The 25,446-nt window shown below is 35.2% G+C and overlaps 1 protein-coding gene across 1 annotated transcript in view; it reads left to right on the forward strand.

The window, feature by feature from the left end:
• LOC140153023 (protein dispatched homolog 1-like) overlaps positions 1-25,446 on the forward strand; it is a 105,373-nt gene that overhangs the window by 34,621 nt on the left and 45,306 nt on the right. The window contains exon 2 of the mRNA XM_072175611.1: positions 12,145-12,460. Coding sequence (XP_072031712.1) covers positions 12,243-12,460 — 218 coding nt within the window. The 5' untranslated portion in view covers positions 12,145-12,242. The remainder of the gene's footprint in view (positions 1-12,144; positions 12,461-25,446) is intronic.

Below are 25,446 nucleotides of genomic sequence, written 5' to 3' on the forward strand. Positions count from 1 at the left end.
GGTGATGGCGAGGACTGATGACTGTGTAATATGAGTGCATCTCAGGTTATCTTTAACTGTAATTAAGAAACCAATTTGACGATCAGAAGAGGAGGGTTTGCAAATGCTTCAGAAACTCTGAACATATGAATAATTATATAACTACAAACATAAACTTTTTGTAACTTCTATGTTATAGTATTAGATGCATCTCAGGTTCCCATTATGTTGTCTCTAAAAACCGGACTCATTATCTTGATTACTGATGATTGCATACATAAAGCTACTATCAGCAATGAACCAATAGATTTGACATATATGACATGATAAGATTTCAATAACATCCCAAACATATCAACTTATAGCTAAACACATCGGATTCCATTTGTTTGGTTTATATATGACCAATATGCTACGTCACTGGTCATTGACCATCATGAGTGTTGAAACCAATCGATTATATAGACAAATTATGCTGTTCAAGCATTGTACAGCAGAACTGGATGAGCCAGATACCTATAGTTGGTTAGTTGTAGTTGCATGGTTTGGGACATCCTATTTCAAGAACCACTGTGTGGTAACCAGTAGTATGGTCAGTGGGTTTTTTTTACGGTTCCTAAAGTACTAGCAGGTAAGGCCTAGAGTCACAATATGGTATAGAACCATTGGAGGACATGGTTGTTTTTTGCATTAGCCCATTGCATGATTCCGCCATGTGCAAGGAGAGCCTCGATCTTGCAGCATGCATGAATGAGAATTGAACCAGCCTTATAACATTGGTTTAAGTTGTGTAATTCTTCCTTTCATGTCATGCCAGTTCGAGGCTCTCCTTGCATCATGGCGGAAACATGCAATAGGCGAATTAGGTAAGTAGGCAATGTATTTTAGGGTTGGTTTAAGATTTGCAGTTAGGGATTTGGGTTATGTGCAAGAAAAGGATTAAGATTAGGGCGTATTCTTTTAAACAAGAGAAGACTGATCTTAGTTTCTTCCACGCTATTTCTTCCACACTGTTATATTTCTTGAATACTACAACCATGATATTTGCACTTGACTGTAACTGTAAGAATTCAAATAGTATTAGACTAAATTTATCAGTTATTGTGGACATTGAACTCTTTAGCATCTCCTCTGACCTTGTAATGCAAAAGAATGAGTGCAGCATATCCAAAAATACCGCAATCCATGCAAAGAAGGATCGTCTTGAATTTAATTATATTTTAGTACCATTATCTGACCAAGATGAGGTCATTGCCCATTGCAGGCAATCCTGATGTATGATGTTTAGACTCAAATGTTCTGAGGCAGGTGAATATGCTTTTACAGTCATGTTTATTGTCAAAATTCTGGCTAGCAACCTGGATCAAAGGATAAATATGCTAGAGGAAAGAAGGATGGGTGTATATTGACAAATGGCAGTATGCATCATCATTATATCCTCTCTTTTGAGAGACAATGACTTGGCCTCAGGAATGGGGTCAAGATAATAAGAATGAGTTCGGATGAAAAACGTGATGTGATTTTCACCATTTTCAAATTTTTTTAAATGAAGCCTCAAATACATGCCATATAATTCTTGCTTTAAAATTGACACCCTACTTATAATATGCCAAGATAATTTTGTTAGTATGATCAAAAGTAGCCCATAATTGACCAGTTATATATTTGTCAATATTTGAAATTGAGAAAACAGATCAGTTTTATCTATATGATGCAGCAGTGTTCCGGTTTCATTATGTGGGAGTAAAAGATGATGAAATGTAAACACCTTCATAACAGTCAAGAAAATTAGTTTGTGTATTTAGCCTACTTCAATATAAGAAATTGCAACTCTTGACCAGGTTCATTGGGGATGTGAGTACTTTTTCACATATCTACTGCAACTTTCTCACCTTTGTATTGTTTGGGTTGTAAAATTTAGGCAAAAGTTAGCTAACATTTGGTAAATTGTCAGAAGTACAGAAAAGGTTACCTGTACAAGGAGTATTAGTTACAAAGGGGCAACGACCATAAGTGTGTGTGGTTACAAGAAGCAGACTAACCTGGTTGTGTATGAAGCTGTCTGTCTACACTGTGGCTAGCCACTGCTGACATCATTGCTGAACTAAAGAGCTCATTCAACATTTGTGACATGATCAAGGGGAATGAGTCACATGTCGGCAATTTTCAATTAGAAGTTTTTTACATCATTTTCTGGCAGTTTATGAATGCTACATTTTGATTCAAACCCCATCAAAATCGAACATCTGGTTACCGAGTTATGAGCAATTTATCAATGGCTGAAAACAATACAAAACAAAAGAATTCGAACATTGTTTTTGCCAATATCTCAAAAACAATATTAGCGACATCCGACTCATTCCTCTTGATCATGTCACATTTGATGAATGGAGGAGACAACACATAGATAAACTTTAAGACTTTAAAACATTCAATGATTGAGGTGTTCTATCTTCACAGAGCAGAACATCTGCACATTTTAGAGCATGTACTATTAATGCATGGAGAGGGAGGCAGTATAAATGCCAAGGTGAAAAGAATGTCCGCACAAGGGTCTGTGATGATGTGATGGAAGTGACATGTGTCTCCTCATCTCAGCAAATATTTTTATACTAATAAAGTTGTTTGATTGTAGAAGTTGAGTGTTCAAATTATGTCATTTTTTTCTGTCAAAATATTATAAAATATTTGTCAGTGAAAGCATTTAATGTTTATTAGTGTATGTCATGCAATAAATATACCCTGCGGGATTGGCCTATTTAAACTGCAAAATGAGAGTTAATTCTTATAAAAAATTATATGTGACATCTGATGGTAAAGTATTTGAAACTGAACGCATCATGAAGAGCATGAAAATGGTTCAGAACTGTATGTACTATACATAATTACATATACATAGACATACAGATCAATGATATGTTCAGGATGTTCTCATTAATAGGTTCATGTAAATAAGACAATTGTACCATTCAGTAACACAAGTCCTAGTATTAGGAGTAAGATAATAGCGATTTAACATAATCTTGTATCATGTTGTATCAAAAGAAGAAATCAGTGAGGTTGTCAAGCAGTGAGGCAGGCAAATGCAGTTGATACATATCTCTGTACTGTCAAGTTTGCTCTATATGGACAAAAGCAAACGATTACTATCTGATGAAAAGAAGGAAAGTAATGGTATCAATATAGCTTGGCTATGTGCAATGTTATCTAAATAGTCACCTTGTCCCTCCCACATGAGTGCCAGCCAAGAGCTTGGGAGAATAATAGATCTCTTAGTAGAGATAGCAGGAGTGACATTTAGAAAGCCTTGTAATGTTGTATGTATATAAATTGTAACAAGGAGCTGATGGGTGGTTTTGTGTGAATACAGTTCTTTGTGATTAAATGAGTTTTTTTACATGTGAAGCCTAAGGTAGGCACACATGCAGGACAATATGTTGTGTGGTCAGAAGGATCATACTATACAGACCTAGATTGTACAGTATTTTATAGAAATAAGGATAAAGGCAAAGGCTCATAATGTTCTCATTAATGTCATAAGATAATTGTAACATTTGATACACAATTCCTAGTATTAGGAGTAAGATGATAGAGAGAGAACAAACATAATCTTACACCGTGTTGTATCAGAAGAAGAAATTAAGGTTGTCAAGCAGTGAGGCAGGCAAAGGCAGTTGATACATATCTCTGTACTGTCCAATTTGCTCTGAACAAAGCAACCGATTACTATCTGATGAAAAGAAGGGAAGTAATGGTATCAGTTGGCTATGTGCAATGTTATCTAAATAGTCACCTTGTCCTCCCACAAGAGCTTGGGAGAATAATAGATCTGTTAGTTGAGATAGCAGTAGTGACATTTAGAAAGCCTTGTGTGTAGCTGTAACAAGGAGCTGATGGGTGTTGTATGAATACAGCACTTTGCATACTTGCCAACTGTCCCGTTTTACCCGGGATTGTCCCGTTTTCTGTGTCCCAAAACACTGAAAATCAGAATCATCCTGTTTTCCGTCTTTCAGCAAAAAAAAAATGCTATTTTGTACAACTTCATCCAACTTTGAAAAATAAAATTAGCCATTTTTTAGTAGCAGTATTTCTCCTGTGAATATTTGTTACTCCTATTTTTGTCCTATGAAGCCTGGGTTACACACAAATCTAGTGCAGTCACCAATTTGAATAAGTCAAAAATTTTACGAAGGGCAAGGTTGACGGTGGTACCAAACAGATTAATGCATGCAGTTGTATACTTTGATCAGAACCAAATAGGCAAGCTAGCATAGTACTGCAGATCTGTAACAAAAAGGGTTGCCAGTTTGATGCATATTTAACATCCAGAAAGATTAAGAAATCGATTGCATGAGTCTGTTTTGTGTGATGTTTTTTTTAGCACAGGCTCTGTGGTGGGACTCTGATACCTGTAAGATGATCTAAAATGCAAGGTGCTTGCTTCGCTGGTGCTATTCGAGGGGCATGGCAGTACTAACGTCACAACTTTTTGTCTTCCAAAGTTTAAGGTCTAAATAGCGGCATCTTTATGGTTAGACAGTCATAGGCTAGAGCTGAATCATGAAATAATCCAGACAATGTTTTGATAAAAGTTTCCCCTTAGATGACAATGTTCACATGGCTGTTGCACTGTATCCTTGTAGGTACAGACAGGTGATGTTACCCACCTGATTTAGTATGTATTGCTTATAAGCTTAAGTAAATGTTATCAAATCAAGTTTAACTCATAATGTAGTACACTGGTATAAATTGGTTGAGCACAAGTGGTGGTACATTTATCTCTCTTTCTGAAAGTGCAAGGTCCAAACAAAGTCAAGTAAGCAGATAATGGCATCTTATGGTTAGAAAGTTTTCATCCTGAGCTGAATCATAAAATGATTCAGACAATGTTTTGATGAAACTTTCCCCCTTAGATGGCAATGTTCACATGGCTGTTGCACTGTATCCTTGTAGGTACAGACAGGTGATGTTGCTTACCTGATTTAGTATGTAGCCTATTGCTTATAAGCTGAAGTAAATGTTATCAATCAAGTGTAAGTCATAACATGGTAGACTGGTATAACATGGTTGATTATTGATTCACCTCAGGACAAACATGTTGTGTTTCCTTGTCATGATTGATTAGGACAAGACATCTGAATTGATTGTAAGTTTGGATTCAAGCTCCTATTTGCAAAGTTGTTTTCACTTAAGGCAGTAATCATTTTCTTCCAACAATGTTTAGACAAGGTGGTCGAAGCTTGTCATGCTTGAATTCAAAGGATTATTCCAGTGAAATGAGTACAAATTGTTGTACATTTATCTCTCTTAAAACAATGTCAAATAAGTAGATACTGGCATCTTATGGGTAAAAACTTATCATGAAATATCCAGATTATGTTTGCTGAAACTTACCCCCTCATATATGACAATGTTCACATGGCTGTTGCACTGTATCCTTGAGGTACAGACAGGGCCAGGTGATGTTGCTCACCTGATTTAGTGTATTGCAACTCATAACATGGTAGACTGGTATAACATGGTTGATTATTGATTCACCCCAGGACAAACATGTTGTGTTTCCTTGTCATGATTGATTAGGACAAGACATCTGCATTGATCGTAAGTGTGGATTCATGCTCCTATTTGCAAAGTTGTTTTCACTGACGGCAGTAATCATTTTCTTCCAACAATGTTTAGACAAGGTGGTTGAAGCTTGTAATGCATGAATTCAAAAGATCCCCCTTAGATGACAATGTTCACATGGCTGTTGCACTGTATCCTTGAGGTACAGACAGGGCCAGGTGATGTTACTCACCTGATTAAGTATGTATTGCAACTCATGACATGGTAGACTGGTATAACATGGGTTATTATTGATTCACCCCAGGACAATCATGTTGTATTCCTTGTCAATATTGATCAGGACAAGACATCTGCATTGATTGTGAGTTTGGATTCATACAAGCCTATTTGGCAAGTTATTTTCACTGATAGCCGAATTCATTTTCTTTGACAATGTTTAGACAGGGAAGGTTTAGAGCGGGTGCTTAATGCTTATGTAGCTTGCTTGTAAATTGAAACATCAAGTTTGGATTTGATTGATGAGTTAAATGAGCACACATGTAGATCTTGGTAACACACTTGCAAGTGTGTGTAACTCTGGGGTATAATTTCCATGTGCCCCATTATTTTTTTGATTAATTGATTTGATTGATTGATTGATCGGTGATTGATTGATTGATACTTTTTATTTTTTATTTATTTATTTATTTATTTATTTATTTATTTATTTATTTATTTATTTATTTATTTATTTATTTATTTATTTATTTATTTATTTATTTATTTATTTATTTATTTATTTATTTATTTATTTATTTATTTATTTATTCTTATTTATCGTTCACATGATGATTGCCATTGTGTGAAACGCTGTGTAGTGGAATCTAATAAAATATGTGTTTAAATTTAACTCTACCATAATTGGTATTAAGTACTGTATAGCTGTCTCTGGTAAATCTACTTCTTAATACTTATTTATTTATATATTTATTTTATTTCGTTTACTTCCATATTTCATGTTTTGAAAAGGAGAAACAGTTTGACTGGGAGTATCAAATAATGCAAACTTTAAATAACAGATTTGAAATAAATCAGAAATGTTAAATATCAAATGATGTTTAAAATGTGCGTAAATCAAGGTGCGTAGCATTTAATGTTAACCTATCTCATAACTATCCAGTAGTTCACTCTGATACCAACCCCAGTTACCATGGTAATTTGCATCTTTGAAATTCACATTTATTTGTTCTGTATGTAGCAATATAACCTGTAATCAATTGTATTGGTATTATTTTATTTATTCCGGAATATTACTCCCAAGGTCATTTATTCATATTTTTCCGAGATGTATTGAATGTGAGACTTATTATTCCAACCAAATATATTTTTGATGTATATGATCAATTTTGACTAATTTTCCTCTTCAGAAAATTGTGAGGTCACAGAGATGCTCAATTTTGAATCATCTTTGTTTTTTTACTTGGCAACTCACCTTGACATTCCAGCACATTTTGCTGCATGAGTGGCCAACCATATTCACATCCAACCACGTATAGTCTCATCAATATCAGGCTTGTAGTGTTTGAAAACGGGAAAATGTTGTTTTTGCTACTTGAAAAACATGTGATTTAAGAATGTGTTTTCCTATTATGTGGATTGGTATAAAAAAGGTAATATTTGTGGATTTGCGTTTGAGTCTGATTCACAAAGTAATATTTGTGGATTTGTTTTTGAGTTTGATTCACAAGGTAATATTTGTGTTTGTGTCTGATTCCCAATGATTAATAAATTTATGTGATTCAAGAGCTCTTTGATGGTTATTATTTTCTTATCATGAGTCTAATGGTATGCAAAGTGCTGATCAAGTTTTACTGGAAATTTTTGAATTTGATGGATTCAGAACTGGTTAGCTACAAACGTGCAAAAGCTTATATCCATCATCCATGAGGAATAACTGGCCACTTTATCTGCTACCACTAGATTTCTGAAAGGATTGCAGACTCTGGCTCAAGGACTCTGGACATGGTGAAATGGTGACATCTGGAGGGATTGATTTCAGGATGTCTGTACCTTGGTAATCTTGGTATTCTGATACTAGAGTGTTGTGTTTTTTATTTTTTTAAAGAATTTTTGCCAGCCAATTTGAACCCAAATCATAAAATGTTAAATTTTACTAAGCCATTCATATACCAGTGCAATACAACTATTATCGCTATCTCACTCTCGCAGTCTATTGTATAATATAATTTTCATTGTAATAATTTCATAATAATTATCAACTAGGCATAAGGGTAGTAAATTTGTGTGAGTGCACAGAATTTGTCGTCAAATTATCATATTGAAGGCCCGACCATCTGGTGCAGCTTATTTGCATAAAATGCATTGTACATATGAAACGTATTTTTACTTTTCAGCTGCATTAATTAAATTCACACAGATCGGACAACATTTAATGCAAAGTTTTGCTGTTATTAGATATGACTGTCAAATAGGTGATTATCATACAATAGTAGTAGCAGTTTCAAACATAACATAACATAACATGAGAATGTAACCTTGTAAATGTAATCTTGTCGGTAAATTGATATGATTGCATTCCCCTTTATTGTCATGGGTGTGAATCTTTGACATCTTCTGTAGGTTATCACATGATTTTCTTTTGATTGTATTGATTGATTTTCCTACACGATGGCCAAAAATGACATCACACTGACATCCTCTATATTATTGGTTAGCATATAAAATATGGGCTGATAGCTTGTTCCGCATCAAAAAGTACACCACTTTATAAACTTTTAGCCAAAGGATATTTTTAGTACCAGATTCAGATCCTATTTACCATGTATCACTAGAATGCAATATATGCAACACGTTGTAATGCAATTTTAGCATCATTTCTTATTGTGGAAAAGGATGTCCTTACATGAAAATGAATCTTATGTTGCACTTTCAGTTGAATTGTCCTCAACTCCTCATTGATCATGAGCTGTAAATTGGGCTATTATTGCCACTTGCAAGAGGTGGCAGGCCAGGTTTTTTAAAGGTAACCTAATCTGCTATCACCCTGATGTGGTTGCCGCACCCTTGTTCTGAAAATTGTGGCAGTGCTCTAATGTGTTTGTATGACTACCACCTGTGTCATCTGCTTGCTTGAGTCAATGTTTGTATTTCGGTAAGGTTCAAGCTGCTTACTATATGCACAGAATGAATGAAAAGAATATTGTTATCACATGGAAATAATAATAATAACTATGAAATGTCAAAGGCAAAACAGGCATGATGAATAATTTGGTGATAAAGCCAAGAATACTGGTAGTATCATAGAACTTATTATTTTGATATGTAATGTGGCTTATGACCACTGTATTTATGTATGATTTCTATAAATATATCCATTCCCAACTGCGTGTGTGTCATCAGCTATAACAACTCATGTAGATGACATCTTCACATCAAAATGACTACATGTATAGGCTCATAAGGACCCTTTTGGCTCAAATATTTCAAGCAAAGATACAATTTTGACAATTTTCCTTTGTGCTTTACACAAAGTTTATACCTGACACTCTCGAAAGCAACTCTCGAAAGCAACTCTTGCACGGTGTGGTTCCATAAGTGTCAGTCATCTTGGCATGCTACAAGCTAAGAATCTGTATCATCATATGATAGTGAAGTGCCATTTCTGTCGCGTGTAAGTGGTGCTTCAACTGAGAAGTAGTGTATCAATTTTCTGATAATGGCACCTAATAAATATGGATAGCAAACAGGAAGAGGTTGTGTTATGAGGCAAATATTCAATTCACTATTTGATCAAGTATGTGACCGTACTTTATAAGGAAAAACGGAACGGAGAGTGGTGATCTCAAATGTAGGTCTATATGAATTTCAGGTGCTAGCATGCATAAGAACTTGTATGGAAATGGACTATTCCAGTTGAAATCCATACACCCCCTATGGAAGACATGACCTTATCTCCCACACAGGGGATGTGGATTTCAAATGGAGTCACCCGCTCAAGTTACCCCAATTGAAATGTATGGATTTCAACTGGACTAGCCCTATGTGATATGCATTTGGTACTTTTATGATACTGATGATATTCAAGTGAGAGCAAAAATAGTGGTAATGTAGTATGTTATGAATCAAGTAGAGTAAAATGAACAAAAATATACTTGATGGGGAAAAATAGAGTGCCATGTAGTAGCTGCATGAACAACCTTGGGTTGTGGTCGTCATCATTCTTTTCTTGTAGGCCAAGTACTGTATTCTCGATTCTGGAAGAGCACCTGACATTTTAAGCATCTGAACAAAAGTAGCAAATTACTAAACAGTGTTGCCAATATATTTCAGTACCAGGGTGTAGTGAATCAAGAAGCTCAATTTGTAGTAATATCAAAAAAAGCACCCAATACTGGATATTTGGATGGTTTTACCTGAATTTAGAACATTCAAATGCATGCATGGTCAGGCACCCCTCTACTTGAGTGATCTAGTTGATGCTTTCACTCCGGATAAAGCTGAGTTGAGATCAGCGGACAGTGGGCGCCTGCTGGAGCTTCAGTACAAGAACCCTTTGGGGAGATAGATCCTTGAAGTTGGTGCACCTAAACTATGGAACACACTGCCTGTAGCACTAAGAACATGTGACAATATCGTAACTTTCAAATCTGGACTTAAGACCCATCTATACAATGAGGCATTCAAAGAGTGACTCTTTTAGTATGTGACTCTTTTTCTTATGAAATGTGTCACCATGTTGATATATTTTTCTCAGATCTTTTGAACTTGTTGTGTCAAGCGCCATTGAGCGTCGAAAGGCGGATACCGGCGCTATATTAAATCATCATTATTATTATTATTATTATCATTATTATTATTATTATTAAAGTCACCCAGTTGGTCAGAAGAGCATTATAAATTATGTTCCAGTACTAGGTAACCAATCGATACATGGTTACAAAACCCATTGTTTTTGAAACTTCGGAGACTCAAAACCCTTTCTAATTTGACAAAATTAAACGAAAATTTATCAAACTACAGCTGCGGCCTTGAGGCAAGTTGCATCACATTTTTTGTGAGGCGCGACATGCAATCTTCAAGTAGCCCAATTCGGCATCTAAATCGTAGGGATCTTCAAGTAGCCTGGCATCACTGACAAAACTGTAAAGGGGATACCAAGGGGATAATAAGCCTTGGTGTTGCTCTTTGAAGTTCAGAGCAAGAACATGTTTTAAGAATAATATTTGCAGCATTTTAACAAAACAGTCATGTTTGTATAGAGTATAAACAGGTAAAAATAGCAGAAACCTTTGGGGTATCCATAGTTTAATTTTGTTTCCAAGCAACCTTTTCCTAAAAAACAAAATAAAAATGAGGTATTGCTCTGTTTTTGGCGCTACTCTTCGCTATGCCGCTGGCTGTGTGATACATGGAACCACGCACTAATGACATTGACTGAACCACATACTGATGATATTGACTAGGAAATGGAAAGGCATTAGAGCAACAGAGCTGTCATGGAAAGAGAATTCTGTACATTGAAAACAAACACCCATGCACAATACATCATAGACTGCAGGAAGTGTGTGCATATTATGTATCACAGTCTTTCCAAAGACTCTGCCGGGGCAAGAAGAACTTCCATAACGGTGTTGGGCTATTCCATTTAAAATCCATGCACCCCCTGTGGAAGATTTTGGAAATATCTTCCACGGTGGAGTATGAATTTCAAATGGAATGACCGCATTAGCAGCTCCATTTGAAACACCCTCCCTCAGTAGAAGATTCAGGTTCACTCTTTCTCAGAAGGTGTATGAAATTCAAATGGAGCTGCCTAATGTACTAATTCCATTTAAAATTCATACTCCCTCTGTGGAACATATTTCCAAAATCTTCCACAGGGGTAGATTTCAAATGGAATAGCCCATTGTGAAGAACCATGGTGTCAAACATTATAATCCTCACAAGAATTTGCTAGAATATAGTGTTTGATTATGGAATGAAATACAATATTATTAAGAAATGCATATAGTAGCACATTCACATGGGTGCAAGATTAAAGGTGCTATCAGTGATTCAATAAATCAGAAAATCTAAACAAATCATTGAAATCAGCTTTTCACATACCCCGTAAGTGATAAGACCAAACAGGGCATAGTAATTCACATTTTGGTCCATGATGGAGAAGTCTTTCCATACAGACACTTGTAGCCAAATGTGACACGATCAAGGGAAATGAGTCGGATGTCGCTAATATTGATTTTGAGAGTGTTAAAATTCTTTTGTTTTATTTTGTTTTCAGCAATTGATAAATTGACATAGCTTCGCAAAGAAAAGTCGTATCAACATGGGGTTTTCAGTTTCTGAAAGCTGTAAATGTCCTCTGAAGAAAACTCATTTTCGACCAGGGGCGACATGTGACTCATTCCTCTTGATCATGTCACATGCAATTGAATGGATCCTCTTGCTTATCAACATTGCAGTTTTATAATATGTAAGAAAAAGGATAATTTTACTTTTAAGCCATTCCTAAAAACCTATTTACTCCTTTGCAGGGATCACTGATGAATAACATTTGAATACAGCTTTATCATTTTGTTTCATTTTTTTTCTTTGTAGATATCACCTCACCATGCATCATCTCCTACTTAATCCAATCCTGAACCAATCATTCTCTAAGACATCCGTGGAGTGAAAGAACCACTACCCCATCCATCATGAAGCAGACACAACAACAGCAACCACAACAACATCCTCATGGCAATGGTGTGGCAGGGAAGGGAACAGCAAAGGGAGGAGGAGGAGAGGAAGGAGAGGAGGACGAGCTGCAACCAGCAGAACAGAAAGAGAAAGAGAATGCTGCTGATGGGGCTAGATCTGAGGTGTCATCGCATAAACCATGGGGGAGAAGTTTTCGTCATCAGATTTGTTTCTGGTAAGACTTATCAAATGTTGAATATCAACTGCTTCGAGGGCAAAAAGTTAACTGCTAATGTTAAACAAAGGCAGTTTGCCTTTCTGTGCTCCAAGCAGACAAATAGCAGTTTTAAATGCTATTTGTCAGTTATATAGGACAATTGGTCAATGTTGATGCTAATGATAATTAAATGTTAAAATTATTTGCTCCCTTTGGGCTGGTTGGATCAGACTGTGAAATGTTGTAACACTCTCCATTGTACAGATGGGGTTTGCAGTATGGTCCATACAATCACAAATCAGTTGTTGCCAACTTCCTGATTAAACCAAGGATTCAATCCATTTATTTAGATCCCAATTTGGCCTTCTTTATGAAGCTAAGGCTTTTAGTGCAGCAGACACAGCTGTGAATTGGAAGTAGGCTATTCCAGTCAAAATCCATATACCAACTATGGAAGATATGACCTCTTCTGCACATGGAGTGTGAATTTCAAATAGGAGGTACACCCCCTGTGTGTGAGATTAAGTTCATTTCTTCCACAAGGGTGCATGGATTTCAATTGGAATATCCCAATTAACCCTTTGCATGTTAAAAAGGAAAAGGACTGTTTAACTTACCCAATGTGTTACAATTAAAACAGAATCAATAAGTTCTGGGGCACACTCCAGATAATAAAATGGAGAATGTGCCAATTTGGGATTGGAGCCCACAACCTTCTGCATTCTAGGCACTCCATTCTAACTACTAGACTATCAACCTCTCCCTAATAAACAGGGCTGAAACCAGTAGCTAATATAAGACAATTTACGATCGTCCTATATTAGCTGCTGTTTAATACGTGATCCTTGATACAAATGAATATAGGAGCAGATTTGTACTGGTTTGTTTAAGGTTTGCATGAAAAAAACTTTGAATGATCCAACTTTTTAAAGCTAGAATAATCTGATATTCCTGGCTGCTGCAGGAACGCTATTTTTACACAACTATCCTTTTTATGGCCTGATTTCAAGAAGGAAGTGACTTGGTTTTCGAGAAGAATAAGAATCTTTTCCTGTGTGCTCAAAGTAAACCGTAAGTGATAACACTAGAGTCTCCAAAGACTTCCACGCCTCAAGCTTAAAGCAATATCAGTTGGTGATATTAAGGAAACAGTTACAATACCTTCAAGCTATAGTGCATTCAAGGCACTTTTTAGCATTCAAGGCTAGATTTTTGTAATGGGTACAGTAGGGGCTATTCCATTTGAAATCCATGCATCCTTATGGAAGACACAACCTTAATCTACAGGGAGTGTGAGTTTCAAATGGGGTTACCTGAATGTGTTACTCCATTTAAAATCTGTACGGATTACAATTGGAAGAGCTCAATCTACAAGATAATTTGATATTAGTTTGAATTCCATGGAAAAAGAATCTCTTAGGGAGAATAGACTTCAACTTAAGAGAATAATGCAATAAATAATAATAAACTAAGCAAAATTAGAATAATTTACACCCTGTATTTAAACTTAACATGCCCTTTTTGACAATGAGAATAACACTCAAATGTACATTATGGTTGTCCTGGATAGTGTCTAAGATACTGTCTAAGTCCCCACATGCCAAGTCTTTGTTAGCTTTTAAAGCTCTCTAAATCAACTCTACATCCTGATGAAAAAAATCATCTTAATAAGAACTGCTGATTCAAGAGATAAGCATGTGATAAATTAGTGGAAGATTTCAATTTGTGCACAGTACATGAATTACAAATCCAGGCTGGGGCTATAGTATATTGACATTGTTAACACTCATATATCATGGTGAAATTAATTTAGAAAAATTATCTATGTCAGAGTGGAGTCTGAGATACTCGCCAGAAAGTTTAGCCATCAGCATATCAATATGATTGGTCTGGCCGGGAGATGATACCTACCTACTTCAGTTTATTTTCAAACATTTGTCAGCTTGCTTTTTCCTGACCCAATTCTATGTAACCTTTTGTAAGTATACACTCTAGTCTATCTTGAAGCGTTAACCCTAGTACAATGAAATGTTGAATGCTATAAAATGGGGAAAAGTTGTGCAAAATTTGACATTAGAAAATTTTTCATGACTGTAGTTGATATCTTTGCCTTTAATTTAATTATTAGTCAAAATCTGTGCAAATTTTGCTTTATTTGGGTACAGTGGTTCTCAGAATAGGCTGTGATGGGTTTTGAAATTTCTTTACAATCCTGTAATTAGCAATGGTTGCAGACGTTTCGCCCGAAGCAAAGCATGAAGCACATTGTAAAAATAACTTTGTCTTCCACATGGGATGTTAACACAAATCAGGAGTAAACCTAATTGGCTGGTGCTAAGAGCCTAATGGGAAATATAAAAACACCATCTCATTTAAGAACCCCTAAAAATAACCTGAAACACATGAGTTAAAAAGTTCAACCCATGTCACTGAATGCAGCATACTGTATTAAGCCCGCTGTATACTCCATTATTGCAGCATCACAGAACTGAGGAAATTGGAATATACTCCATGTAATGTATTGCTAGGTAGGTGTTCTTGTAGGCCCTACAGCATGATAGCTCATGCTTTTGGTGAGGTCACTAATAACCAGACCTAGATTTAAGAGCAGCCAATCAAAATCACAAAGTTGAACAAAATTCTACTCTCGCTAGGACCAGAAATCCATAGCACAATAGAGTTTTCTTATAGTTGGAACCTTCCAGCTGTTGATGGTGTTTTAGCTCGGCTGACTCCAATCTGGCCGGAATAAGCGAAGCCAGGCTACACAACTGTCCTCACTTTCAGTTTTCAGGCTACACAATTAATCGTCCTAGCTTTCAGTTTTCCACATCGCTAATTCTGGCTTGATTGGAGTTAGCCGAGCCAAAATGCCATCAATAGCTGGAAGGGGCCAATTATAAGAAAATGCTATAAGAACTTTCATCGCAGAGGTTGTAAAATTCTGGCCCAAATTCTATCTCAATGTGGAGTATACATTGGGCATTGCAGTAGAGATCTGATCAGGTGGCAGCATGGAAGGCACCTGGCTTGCCCAATGATGACACACATGGCGAAATCATCTAATCCTCAGTGTCTACAAATTGTGTCAGAAATAACCAGAATTAATCAGGGAATGTCATATCTGCTCCACATTTGTGCCACCACATGACAACATCAATGTACATCAGCCAACATGGGTGCCAGTATAGACCACTATTGTGGCATGTACGGGAGGTACACATGTCGCCAGAGGGAAATCGCAAACCACTGACCTTATATGACTGGTTAGCTAGGGGCTACATGCTCTGTACTTTTCCCTGTCTTTTTTTTTTAAACTGAAATTATTATAAGGAAGTCGGTTCTGATAGTGGAATTCCATAATTAGCCAATTTCTGTCAGAAACATTCTTGACTTGCCAAGATCATGACAAAATTGTCAATAATTAGAGGATTTATTATAATTTTCAAAAAGGATCAAGTTATTTCCTGTTCTCATGTAGTCCTGGGGGTTACTTTGTGCATAATGTAAAATGTACTTTTCTATGTTACTGTCCATGTGCGTCCGTTCATCTAAGGATAATGAAGTAGTGAAGCAAGCATACTTGGAAGAACATTGTGAAGAAGTATGGCTATTTCAGCAGTATTTTACTATTGCTCATGCAAGACTTATCACAGACCAGTGGTAATTCCTCAGTCTACGGACTACGATCCGTATAGTGGGTGAACCTCCCACCCCCGTTTACCTCATCAAAATTAAGCATTTTTAGCTTGAAATACATTTGGTTTAGATGCTATGTCAGCCTAAAAGCATGCACTTTTCTACAGGCCATCGTGAAACACATTTTCGCTTCTAATATCAAAACCACTAAAGCAATTGATCTCAAATGTTGGATTAATAATGTTTGGGTGATGGACCTCCATGTTAGGTAAAAACACAATGTGATCAAATTGAACCATTTACCGGTAGTAAGTCCTCAGATGTATAGTAATAGTAACACACCCACACAAGCACTCAAGACGATTCATTATTTTTAAGCTGTAGCCAGCCAATTGAAGTAGGTAATTTTACAAAATGCTTTTGGGAATTAAGCATTTATTCCTATGTCAGTTTGCGCTATCAACCAAATATAGGTTTGAGTGACACCTTTTAGACGGGATTACGGCTGTTATAAGTGCTCCGATGGTAGAATCTAATAACACGTTTTACAAAGCCGCTTTGATGGTAATTCACAGTGGAATTTATATTTGACAAAATTTACTTATTTCCGGCTTATTTCACTAACAAAATTTACTTAACGTGACAAATGCATTGTGTGATACGTCCCCAGAGATCTCTTTTGCCAGGATGTAGTTTGCATTGTATTATTACAGGCTTGTTCATTTATATAATTCTTCTTTTGCTTCATTTTGTTTTAGATCCAGTTATTTTTCGTCAATATTTAATGGGTTATAAATATCACTTGTTTGTTTTTATTTTTAATATGCTGTTTCTATAATGTACATGGTAGTGCATGTAATTAAGTTTAATACAGGAAGTATGTTTCAGATTTTATCTCCGAAATTAATCTAATAGTTATTAGTTTTCAGCCCATTTCTTTTGGTATTGAGACAATATGTATCTTTCCTTTATTATTACATTTTATAGACATCATAATGACATATCATTCATTTATGTAATGCAGCACCATTATCTATTATTTAATTGTTTACCCAATAATGTCCTGTACACAAATAAAGTCTGCACAAAAAGTAACTTAGCTGTTATAAATACGCCTATAGATTCAGAACTAATAATTGTTTTCACAATATTTTAACATAAAGAAGGATGATTTATTTACGCGCATTTTGATACTCCATTTGTCCAATTTTATTCAATATTGACAATACAGCAGTGTTTTGAAAGAAAAATACCCCAATTTAAAAGTTGCAGTTATTTGTATTGATTTGAAGTAAGCGCGAAGATAATGGCGGGCTTTACGTGTTTACAGTGCTGGCATTATAACGACCAGTATTGATCGCTGTAAACTGCAACTTTTAAATTCGGGTATTTTTCTGTAAAAGCACTACTGTGTTGTTAATATTGAACAACATTTGACAAGTGGGGTATCAAAATGTGTGTAAATAAATCATCCGTCTCTATGTTGAAATATTGTGAAAACAATTATTAGTTCTGAATCTATATGCGTATTTATAACAGCTGAGTTACTTTTTGTGCAGACTTTATATATGTAATTTATTCTATATAATAATGAAAGGTCTTTGTGAGACAGAATTATTTTAAGTGAAATCATTTCAGGGCAATGCATTTTGTAATAATTATATAGTCGGTATTGAATAAGGATATGGGTCTCTTAATTTTTAAGGTAGGTAAGATCTTTTCTTTGTTTTCGCCATAAGGTTGATTAAGATCTTTTCTTTTTAGGGAATAAGGTTATTTATTCTGCTATTTATTCTGCTATGGTTGATGAATTGACAGAATTACATTGTGAAATGAATAGTTGAAACTGAAAATTTAATTTTCATCTCTATGTGACTTTGTATAATGCAGATCTGATGCCTTCCGCTAGGAATGCGACAAGCAGCATTCAAACCTATAGATTAAAATCTTCCACTCTTCTCCAGTGTGCCTGTGTGGCTCAATTGGCAGAGAGTTGTGCTACTAATAAGAAGATCGCTGGTTTGAATCCGGCCAGATGCACTGTTTGTTTTTTTCAACGTTTATGTGCGCTGGCTGCTCTGGGTAAAGATTCAAATTTGTTCAGTAGTTGAAACTGTTAATTAGAAAGTGACAAACTTTTGAAATCATAAGTAGTTTTTATATTCATTTTCCAAATGGCCAAATTCCTTTATGTCAGTGGCGCAACTAAGTACTGGTCCACAGACCAGCTGAGGCATCATCAGTGATTCTGCCACGGTCTTGTGTTTTACACTTACAATTTGAGGACATCATATTCAGAGGGAATTGAGCCAGTCCTTGCCCTACTAATTCAAGGTAATTACACTTTACCAGACTTGAACACCTTACTGTAGTCTCTCAGATTACCTCAAAATTTTCTATTTTTACTTGTCATCTACACTTGATACAATGGCAAGTATTCAATTACATATTTGGTAACTAACACTAAATCCAACAAAAATTCAATCCCTTTGTAGCCAACCTTGCATACTATTAATACATAGCATTAGTCTATGCAGGGAAGTGCAATGGTCTATGGTTACCTGTACCTTGTGTCAACCTAGGTGTGATATTTATATCAATAGATAACTAATTAGAACTAATTAGTAGGCTTGATGATGGTTTAGTTGGTGATGACCGAGAGAAGATGGGTCTGTGAACGGACATTGCCCTGGTTCACCACACAGCTGGTACATACATACAGCTTGACCAGGTGATAAAGATGGGCAGATATACCACAACTGATAGTGACTGGAGGACGTCCATACAATGTCCTCTATCAATATATCATCATAATAATCATCATCATCATTTTAGATGACAGTCATCTATCTCTGTATGCATGTATGAGATATGATGTCAAATTCCAGGGAAAATAACAAATAATAGAAGAAAAACAATTTTGTGTCCAATATTTTCAATTATTTGAATTTTGAAAATATTTTGGCATGTGTATTATTCATTTTTGTATTACACTATATGTGACGTGTCATGTCAAAAGGAGACACTTTTGGGCAGGATCGTAAATGGAGAAATAGCCAAAAATCTACCCATGGCTGATTTTTTCCCAATTTGAGTTTGTTGCGAATTTATGATGTAATTAATGTTAAAAATATTGTCTGATAGTTTCAGACCGGAATATAACTGGCATCTTGTATTTTTTGAGACATTTTTTAAGGTAATTCCTACTCTCAACATTGTCAATAATATTTTAAAGGCCGATATCTCAATTTCCAAGTTTATAATACCATAACTTACGAACTCAATATCTTCGCTTAGGAATGTCCGATTTCATTGGGGAAAACGGCGTTGTGATGCAAAATATCTCTATATTTAAGATATGTAAAAACCTCAAAATTGATAACCTGCCCAAAAGTGTCTCCTTTTGACATGACACGTCACATATTATTATTTTTAAGAATCACAGTGCGGAAATGAAAGCTTTCACCAGAATTATTTAAAAATGCCTGTTTTAATTGTAAAACTTCCACATTTGCATAGTCCTAAACAGCGTCCCATGTTTGGAGGCGATTGCACGTAGGGGTGCGCTGTACGCTGTATGTTCTAAATGTGTTTCAAAAACAGGCTAAAAGATTCACTTAATAGACATAACTCCACAGAATAAGTTCACTAGATTTTGTGACAAATGTCTGTCACAAAAATTACACTTAAAGGACATCAGTTGGTCAACAGCAACAATGACAATGCATCAGTTTACATTAAATCACCAGCATTATAGAATGTTATTACAATTTTGTTATTTTACTTTTATTTATTATTTAATGTTGACATATGCGGCATTTGTTTATGCTTTATATTAAAAAGTTACCGGCAATCTGCTTCTTTGATAAAAAGGTATAAATCAAGCAATGGTGGCTGGCAGCATAGAAAGCATGCGAGGACACATTAAAATTCCCACTTTTTGCAGCAATTTTGGTGCAAAATTTTTCATTTCCCCCCCTCATGAAATTCACTTTGCTTCTCAATGTCCCTCCCCTAAAAAAACATATTTCTAATGCCACCACTAAAATCAAGGGCAATAACAGCTATAAAGCAGTTATAATAAAGCAACTTGATCAGAAATTAGAGGAAAATAATTGGTAGAGTTTGTAATGCATGACTGAGTAGAGTTAATTGGCAAAGATGAAAGATAAGTGAGTTATAGACCACAATGACGTTTATCGTTGCCATAGCTTTTTACCTTTAATTTGTTTAATAATGCTGGTATGTGACAATTAACAATATTTCACGATGGTAAATGTCATAATAATAATGGAAAATAACAATAGGTTCAATGTTTTGTATGTGTGAGAATCATTTGAAATATGGTATACATGACGTATGACCTTTTTCATGATTATCTTTTGTTTTTATGTTGCTGGGTTTTTGTTTCAATTGGTTTAGAGAATGGTGGTATAGAACTGACAATTAACAATAGTAGTAGATCACAAATAAATATAATTACTGTTATTAAAAATTGCACAACAAAATGATTTCAGGTAATTGAAAGAAGGTGAGACATGACATTTTTGGCATCATAATTTGTGTTACTGGTTTGAAAAATAGTGGTTAATCAGATAAATAAAATTACACAATGATAATTGTGAAATTAGTCATGACAAGACAAATAATAGAAATTAGAGAAACATGCAATTGAAAGAATATTTATATGATGCTTGAATGAGTAGAGTTAATTGGATAAGATGATGAAAAGCCAGTTTATACTCAGAGTAATTGCATACTAAAATGATGTTTACGTTAATGGTATGTTTTTTTTTGTGTGTCTTTCTTTTTTTTTATGATGATTGAATGAGTACTTGAGTAGAGTTAATTGGAAAAGATGATGAAAAGTCAGTTTATATTCTTGCATACTAAAATGATGTTTACGTTACTGGTATGTTGTTGTTTTTAGGTTTTTTTGTTTTGTAAATTGTTAAAAAATTGTGGTAGGTCTGACAGTAAACATTGCAGCTCTAGTTCAGAGGCATGGCAAAATACCAACCAGTCGATTTGTGTATGATGTTGACCATACCTTCATCGCACCCTTGAAGTGCTTCTGAGTTAATCGCACAAATTATCCAGCCCAACAGCTTCTGCCCTGGATGGCATCTCCTGTTTTCTCAAGGGTAGGTGGTTCATTACCAATGGGTAGTGGAAGATCTGATGTTAGTGAATAATGATCCATTGTCATTGTTGAAGAAGTTGAAAAAAGTACATTGTACCAGTTAGTGCCAAGAGTATTTTATTTATCATAAATGTAGTAAGGGATTTCCCCCTGAACCAGGTGTTAGCAAAGCATGTTATACAATGATCAAGGATAAACAGATAAAAATGAATATTGATGCCAAAACTGTATACGGTAATTTAGCTGGAATCAGTTATCCAACAAATGGCAATTTTATGTATAGCTATCAGGGCAGGTGCAAAAGTCACATTAAAAAAATTTGCATAAAATGAAGAAATGATAATAAAATAAAACTGTTGGATCAGTTTGCTTAGTTGGATAAGACTTTTTTTATAGGAGTGTCATAACTTTTTTGTATAATTCAAAATTAGTTGCAGCTCATAAGCATTAAACTTTCCAACCTAATTATGTAGATTGTTTACTGTTTATCATTTGCTGCCTTATCTGAACATTTTTCTTTACAACTAAATCACATGAAAGTTGGGTGTCGAATTGCTGGGTGTAACTTTTGTAAAGTCATTGCTATCATACATTATTCATTGGCGAAGTGGTTATGTAACTCCATGGTAACTTGATCACACATCCTATGGAAAAATGGTAATTTGTATGTGCGGTAGTTTTGGTATGGCGATCATTTTGATTGTGGTTCAGACCTCAAAAGCATGATTCAGTTGACATAATGATAATTGGCTACTTCGACAGTGAATAATTTGAGTGCATTTTTTATACCCCTGAATGAACTTGCGTCATATGTGTAAGTACTATGTATGAAGATAATATCCAGATTGTGCCTGATGGCCGTTTGTATGCTTCACTCTGCACGTACAGATTTTTATTAACATCTGGCCAAATCACAATTCTGGCTAAGTCCTTCAATTGCTGAAATACCCATATTGCTGAAAGTATAGCACATTAAAATTTGTCTGAAAAAAAACCCCTTTATCACCTTCCCGACTTAAACATGTAATCATTTTTATGCCTCCACTAGAGGTATTATGTTTCCTGGTTGTCCATCAGTCATTCTGTCCGTCTGTCCGAGGTTGCGAGTGCAATTTCTGGGAACTGGTTGAAGCGTATAGGCCCAGTGATGTGATTTGGTGGAGGGGTGGCAATTAGCGGTCTTCAAATTCTAGTAGGTTTTAGCTTATTTGGTAGCTCATATTAATAAATTTGAATAAGTTAATCTTTATTCTATTTTGTTGGAACTGGTTCCGCAAATGAAATTGCCCCTAGTGAAAATAATGCATGTCAGATGGGTCATTGTGGCCAACGCTTTTGTGTCGAGAACTATGCACTCCGAGAACCGGAAATTTCTAGAAATTCTTTCAAACAAAATTGCAGTTCCAGTGGATATACCCATAAAAACCTTACTCATGTTATGTCTGAAATGTCTAAAAATTTTACAAACTTAATTTTCAATTATAGATGCATGTAGTTCTGATGAAAAGAAATTAAAAGATTTCTCAAGGCAACAGAGCCCATGATGATGATATGGATAATAGAAAACAAGAACTGCACTTCATTGCATAATGCTACAATGTGTAATCCTTGATGTTGGTAAAAATACATCCTTATATAAACATGCTGGTCATATAAATAGCATTGTGAAATTTGAACATGAATGTAACGCAACATTTGACTGGCACTGTATATATCTGTTGTAACAAAATGGGATCCCATGGTAGTTGTAGTGTTTGTGCAAGCAGGATTACTTCAGAGTGGGGGAAATGATAAATGCTTTGAGGAAGAGGGAGACCTTCTCCAGCTAACATGTTTCAATAGCTTGATATAAGAAATTACTGAAGAATGTGACCCAATTTGGTCATACTTGTCCATAATGTATTTTCTATCTTACATTGAGGCCTCCCGTTAAAACAATCTGTTTCCAAATTTTGAGTTATACTGCTCCAGTGGTTTTGATATTAGGAAAAGAAACATGTATAACAATGCCCCATAGGATAGTACATGCTTCCGATGGTGGTTACCACTTTTTACCATTTACACCTTCTAAACGAAACATACCTTGGGTGTTAAATTTTACTGGGGGTAATGAGAAAAATGCACAGCTATTTAAGATATGTCACTATTTGAGTTAGGTTCAAATGTGCATCACATAAGTAACAACATGCCTAGTATTTTCCCAATGGTTAATGGTTTGATCAACTACCCTACCAAATGGGAAGTCATTCAATGTTTTTCACTCAAATGAGTGCAAAAAATGGACTTGTGATTAATCCAAGGCATTTTGAGCACTTATTTGAGCATTTTGAGTGCATCAGGAAATTATGTAGTAGGTTAGTAAGACAGGATAAATTACTTGCAAACTTTTCAAATTAGCGTTGTTATGGTTTCCTTATTTCTCAATGTACTTGTCATAGCTTGTTAACTAAAAGAGATGTGGCGGAAATTTCTTCATTATTTTACTGTCTCATCTTATTACTTCCTCTTCATACTGTGGCTGTAAATATTCATAGTTTATTTGATCATATAATATATGTCATTGGAAAATTCAATATACACAACCTTTATCATTTTGCTTATTTGAAAGCTTCTAAAATTTAGAAGATTAAGCAGTGTTTTGTATTTAAAGATCTCTTGAGGTAATGTCATTTATTGTCTTCTAAAAGAGTGGCTTTGATGGTTGTTCTGGATTATTTTCGTAATACATACACTGTCTTTGAAAATGTGTATAATAGCTCCCACTGGGACGGGCCCCAAGTGGCACTCGTTCTTGACAACTTTGTACCCCATGCAGAAGCTACATGCTGATTGATGCCACTATTAAAAGTGTTTCTATTATGTCCCCTGTATTTTACTGTGAAAACTATTTGCCATCAAAAAGCATATTACTGTGTACCTACTGAAGCAAAAATAACTTGTAATTTTAATATAAGAGATGACTATCGTCACCTTCAATGATGCAATTAAGTATTTGTTGTTTGATGAGTTGCCTTTGTTTAGCTGTTGTCATGGTAGATATGGGTTAGTTATCTTCTATGATAAGTGCACATGGTGTGTTAATATCACATTGACCTTCAATTCTTGGAAGAACCTGGATAATTATGGACTGGTCATATTACATTTTGCTCACATTATGACTAAGATTGATCAAGCATAGTGCTTTATTAATTATAAGTGCCAAACAATGGACAACTCAAAAAATGTAATGAACTTAAAGCTTACAGTTAATTACACAATTTATTAGCAAGATCCTGATGAATAGTGTTGTTTCTCAGAATTCTTTACTTGAGATGAACTTGGTAGCTAGGTGACTGAGAAGTCATTGCGGCTTATCTGTATAGAATCTCGTCCCATCAGAATCTCCTCTTCTTAGACGTTGTTGATGTCTGCACCAGATCAAGTGTTACAGTGTTAAGACTTGGTTGAGTCAAAGGATTTGCTGATTAGTTATGCAGGCAGACAAAGGTAGTATGTCAGAATGATGGCACCAATACTTCTGACTCCACTGTGTTGGATAACTGACTGAACCTTTATATAAATAGTACATCTCACGTCATCAGTAATATTCTCATCCATGAGACAAAGTACAGTAACCTATGAATTTTTGTAGACTTTAGGGTAAGAGATTGTGGTGTAAGAATAAATATCTAAAGATGTATATAGTTCATTTCAAGGTCAAATTGATGCTGATGTATGCTGGAGGAATTGGAGACAAGTTTTAGTGTGTTTGTGAGTACATTTTTGTATAATTATGAGAAAATAATACTTCTCATAATAGCACATTTATGAGAATAACTGACCAAATTATTCACCTAACATTGCTATCTACTGAAGATAGTGCATCCAGGCTATTATTAAAACAGAAGTATTGTCATGAGTAAATGCCTTTACAACTGCTATCTACTGAAGATAACACTTTCAGATAATTATGAAAACATGAGCTATCTTAAAATTCTCCTGGGCAAGGAATTCTTTGCTAATTGTCTTGGTCTGCCTTAACGAAACTCTGGGAGGTGATCCTGGCTGTGATGGTAATTCTATGTGTAAGCTGATTAGGGTACTACCACTGTATAGAGCCAAGTCCCTGAATGATGCTAAATAAGTTATAAGGTATGTCTTGGGTCATAGTGGCCAGTTCAATGCTATCAGCTTAATGACAATCATCCATAAAAATTGTTTTTTGTATATATTTTTTAAATAT

The sequence above is a fragment of the Amphiura filiformis genome, chromosome 5, assembly GCF_039555335.1.
Source record: "Amphiura filiformis chromosome 5, Afil_fr2py, whole genome shotgun sequence".
In the NCBI taxonomy this organism is placed as follows: Eukaryota; Metazoa; Echinodermata; class Ophiuroidea; order Amphilepidida; family Amphiuridae; genus Amphiura; species Amphiura filiformis.